The 4,804-nt window shown below is 66.0% G+C and overlaps 1 protein-coding gene across 1 annotated transcript; it reads left to right on the top strand.

The window, feature by feature from the left end:
* The first annotated feature begins 224 nt into the window (after positions 1-224).
* On the top strand, positions 225-2,168 carry LOC102880011 (ly-6/neurotoxin-like protein 1). The gene is made up of 3 exons (XM_006912942.3): positions 225-844; positions 1,026-1,127; positions 1,315-2,168. Exons 1-3 carry the CDS (start codon positions 802-804, stop codon positions 1,509-1,511), a joined length of 342 nt encoding a protein of 113 aa, XP_006913004.1. The 5' UTR covers positions 225-801; the 3' UTR covers positions 1,512-2,168.
* Positions 2,169-4,804: the final 2,636 nt, after the last annotated feature.

Here is a 4,804-nt window from a genome sequence, read left to right as displayed (position 1 = left end):
CCGGGCCTGACTCAGGCCTTGGGCACCGAGGTTGACGCTCGGAAACGGGTCATGGAAGGAGCCTTCTCGGGAGGGGGTGTCAGATCTACTCCCCCGGGGCGGGGCCCGGAGCCGAACAGCCCCACGGGAGGAAGGGGGTGGTAGTCCAGACCGCCCCGCTTCCCAGGCCGGGCCTGGCTCACCCTGCTCTCTTGCAAGCGCCCCCGGAATGCCCTCTGGGTGTAGCCGGGGGCCGCGGGGAGATCCTGCAGTGGTGGGACAGGCCTCAGAGCCCAGGCAGGGCTCCGCGTCTTCCTGGGAGAGGGGGCCCTAAGAGCAGTAGGAAGTGGGGCACTCACGCAGGGACTCCCCAGGAGCGAGGGGGAATGGGGACCAGTGAGGAGAAACCCACGCCGGGGCCCAGTCGCCCTGGCCAGTGCCCCTGGAGCCAGGGCCCCTGCATGACCCACCGCCGGGGCGGTGTGGGTCTGGCCCTGCCACCCCGACCCTGGGCTGCCTCCTTCCGTCTGCCCGGCCTGGTCTCTCTGGTCACCCCCCCACCCCCCAGGAAACCTCAGCCACACCCAGGGCGTCTGAAAGAGGCTGAACCAGCGGCTCCTCTGCCCTAGGACCCCTGCCTGGGCCCCTCGGTGACCACCTGCTTTTGTCCCCCACTCGGCAGGCTGCAGTGCCCCCAGTGGACCAGGAGCTCCGGAGAGCTGGGGGTTGTCCAGCCCCCTCTGTGCCCTCGGCAGCCCCAGCCGGAGTCGAATAAGGACCAGCTGCTGCTCATCGCCCCTGCTCTGCCCCCCGCCCCCAGCCATGGCACCCTTGCTCGCCCTGTTCCTGGTGGCCCTGCCTCTGGGTGAGGTGGAGGGAGGGACAGACCCGTGGGGGGGGCAGGCAGGCTGGAAGTGGGGAGGGGGGCCACAATTCCCGATGGCCAGCTCTCCTTCTAGCTGTTCTGCCCTGGGGAAGGCGATGGGACCGGCGACCTCTCCCTGTGTGTGACCCCGCCCTCCTCCTACCCTGTCCCTGGTCCCCAGCCCAGGCCCTGGACTGCCACGTGTGCTCCTACAACGGCGAGAACTGCTTCAACCCCATGCGCTGCCCGGCCATGGTCACCTACTGCATGACCACACGCACTTGTGAGTCGGCGGGGTGTCCCCACAGCCCTTCCTGGGGAGACTGACTGAGGGATGAGGCTCCCGTGGGCCACAGGACCCTTTCTGGGAGCCCTCCAGATGAGTGGGTACCTGCGCTAATGGCCCTGCATGCCGGGGTTGGGGCGCCCGGCCCTTCTCAGGGTCCCTGCCAGTCTCCTGTCCTCTGCAGACTTCACCCCAACCAAGATGAAGGTGAGCAAGTCCTGCATGCCCAGCTGCTTCGAGACCGTGTACGACGGCTACTCCAAACACGCGTCCACCACCTCCTGCTGCCAGTACGACCTCTGTAACGGCGCCGGCCTCGCCACCCCAGGGGCCCTGGCCCTGGCCCCCATACTCCTGGCCACCCTCTGGGGTCTTCTCTGAAGCCCTGCCCGTCCCCTCTTCCCCCCAGGACCCACTCAAAGACAAAGCTCTGAGAGGCACAAGACGCACCCCCACCCCCCAGCCACCCTACATGCCCCGGCCCCCTCTGGCCTCCCCACCCATGTGGCCTGGCTCGCGATCCATTTCAAAAGGCTGCTTTGGAACTAGGTCTCCCAAAGGTGGCTGGCCTCAGTGCAGGAGCTGCCTCTTCTGTCCCAGGATGGGCCCCCAGCAGTGTGGCTATTAATAGGTCATTCAGCCAAGGAATCCCCGATGCCAGGGAGGTGCGCCCCAGCTCCCTGGCAGTCCTGGGGGGCGGGGGCAGGTGTGGCCGGAGGGCCGAGCGAGGAGGAAGGCCTTTGTTTCCAGCTGTCCTAGGGAAGAGCTCTGGGCAGCCTTGGTGTTAGACAGGAGAAGGTCCCAAGGTCTGGGCGGCTTTTACTAAATGCTGTTCCTGAGAAATGCCAAAACTAGCACAGTGTTTACAGACGCAGCTGTCACGGGATGAGCTTGAGCAGCAACCAGATGAGTTTAGCCACCTGCGATGAAGACGTTAACACGCTGTTAACAAAACTGTGTGTGTAAGCAATGGCTAAGCCTCCCTTCCCAGGGCCACCTCCTTTACTTGCTGCCAGTAAATAAAACTACCCAAGGACAGCCAGGTCTCCTCGAATAGAAAACCCTCAAGCGGTGGGCCCCTCGAGTTCCCTGACATTGGCAGAGAAGGAAGTGGCTTCACCTGAAGAAGCCCCTGAGGCCCCTCCAGCCCCAGAAGCTGAGGAGACTGTCCCTTCTTGCTCAGCCAAACCCTTGACCTTCCCCCACTTCCTCCAGAGGCAGTTGGCTGGTGCAGCAGAGGGGACAGGGGGTTGTCCAGGCTATATTTGGTCGGGCCTGAGCGCTAACCCCAGCCAGGGCTATTTTGGGCAGGGAGGAGGGAGCAGGGCTGTGGGCCACCCAAGTCTGGTGTTTAGGCCTGCAGAGCCCCAAGGAGGGCGCCCTTCACCACGGGGGCTGCGTATAACCTGGCCCTGGAGGGGATGTGCCCGCCCACTTCAGACGGCCGGGGGTAGGCGCCCGCGTGGGGTGGAGCTGGGGGCTGGGTTGGGGGCTGTGGGAGGGGCGAGTGAGGCTGCCGAGAAGGGGGCGGTTCCTGAGGTAGCTCCGCCCCCGGCTTGGCCCCAAGGCTGCAGGGACCGGCCGGAGGGGAGGGGAGGGGAGGGCAGGGCTGTTCTGTGGGCCCCGCCAGTCTTCTATGGGGTAAATCGGAGAGTGGCCTTCAGGTGCCCCGAACCCAGCCGGGTGCTGGGGCCCCTCCGAGGACCCAAGAATATGCATTTTTTAAAGCCCCCCCCACCACCAGGTGAGCCCATCCCCGGCCAGGCTCGGGAAGTACAGGTCTGCCCCGCACTGGGCATCCTGGATACGGGTGGCCACCCTCCCTGTGAGGCGGTGGCGCCCAGGGCCTCAGGCCTCCTCACCTGACCAGTGCCCCGGCCCCAGTGGCAGTGCCCACGTGGTGGGGGTCTCTGTTAGTCCCAAAAGGACCCTTGTCAGGGGAGACTGCTGGAAATTCCATCTTGAGAGCTTCACTGCAAGACCATGGGGGTTCAGGGGACCGGGTCACCCTGGGGGCGGGGCCTGGGTTGCACTTCCCAGAGGGTCTTCAGGGGCCAGCCTCACTCTGGGCCAGGAGACGGGAAGGAGCCCCTGGGCTGGATGAGTGCCCAGCTCAGGCTGCAGGCCAGGACCCCACTGTCTCCTCCTCCTGCCCCCAGGCCCAGTCAGGTGTGAGCCCCTCCCTGGGGAGGCTGGGTAGAAGCCAGACCCCCCCCCCAGGAGCTGTTGGCCTCAGGGAAGTGACCAAGCTCTGTCCCCCTTCCCACCACCCCAAGCTGGCTGCCTTGCCCGCACAGGCACAGGCGTCAGGATGCTGGCCGGGAGCGGGGGGCAGAGGTGGACTGATGTGGGTCTCCAGCCCCAGCAGCCCCTGATCTCCTGATCCAGCTGGAGAGGCCTGGGAAGACATAACTGCTTTGCTGGTGTGAGTCCTTTGTCCTGGGTCAGGTGGCATCCTTGGCCAGGGCTGGGAGGAGCCCAGGGCCCAGGCCCTCCCTCCCTCCCATCCCCGTGGGTGATGGACTAGAGCTCTGCCTGGCCACTGGGGGGCTCTGGGGTCGCTGAGAGCAGGATTCCAGTGGGAGCTGGGTGTGCTGCAGTATGGGGAGCGTCTTATACCCGCTTCCCACGTCCATCTGTCCATCTCTCTCCCATCCCACACCGATGACACTTCCCCCAGCCCCGGGGGCCATGCTGCCGTCCCCCCACCGCTGACGGGGCCATGCTGCCGTCCCTCCACCGCTGATGGGGCCATGCTGCCGACCCCCACCGCTGACGGGGCCATGCTGCCGTCCCCCCACCGCTGACGGGGCTCTGGAACCCAGCATGGAGCACACAGAAGGCATGCAACGTGCCAGGCCAAGCAAGCCCTCTGGTGGGGAGTGTGCATCACTGCATGATAACAGGATCCGTGGAAATCAGGCCCGTCAGCTTGTGCCACACTCGCATCTGTCCGGTTTCCCCGTGGTGGTGGCTCGAAGCTCCACGACAACTCTGCAGGGCAGGTGCCACTATTATGCCCCTTCCGCCAGTGACGGGACTGAGGCAGGGGGTGAAGTGGTTGCTCGCAGGCTGACCACCCCAGCCAGGGGGCTCAGCACCCCAGGCCCTGGGGCGGGGGGGAGAGGCTGGGAAGGCGGGTTTATAAATGTAAGAGCTTCTTGGCGAGTTAGGTAAGTGTGAGAGCTCAGGGTCAGGAGAGCTTGGAAGGAGGGGGCTGGGACCAGAGCTTCAGGAAGCCTCGAGGACCACGGTCAGGCGTCCGGCCCCAGGTCTGGGGGCCGGGCCGCGGGGCGGAGGGGCGGGAGAAGGGGGCAGGGGCTACCAGGCGGCCAGGGCTTGCCCCACGCCTGTCAGGACCGTGGGTGCAGGGCTGCCAGGCGGGCAGTGGGCATTCCTACTTTGGGGACCTCTCCAACTTGAATGAGATCCCCTCCGTACAGATGCTGCTCGGGCTCCGCCTGCAGCCCTGTGTGGTGCCTCGAATCTGGCAGCAGCCTGAGTGCCGCAGGAGCGGCTGGACTGTGCTGTGGCACCGCCCCGGAAAGTTCCATTACACAGTCGCCTTAGAATGCGGCCGGGGCGGGGCCGGGGCCGCAGGCATCGACCTGAGTCTGGTCAGGCCGCGTAGGCAGCGAGAAGCCGGGCCCGTCAGCCGACGGCTGCTCCATCTC

Source organism: Pteropus alecto, unplaced genomic scaffold (genome assembly GCF_000325575.1).
Source record: "Pteropus alecto unplaced genomic scaffold, ASM32557v1 scaffold105, whole genome shotgun sequence".
Taxonomy (NCBI): domain Eukaryota; kingdom Metazoa; phylum Chordata; class Mammalia; order Chiroptera; family Pteropodidae; genus Pteropus; species Pteropus alecto.
This window is presented reverse-complemented; position numbering and strand designations above follow the sequence as displayed.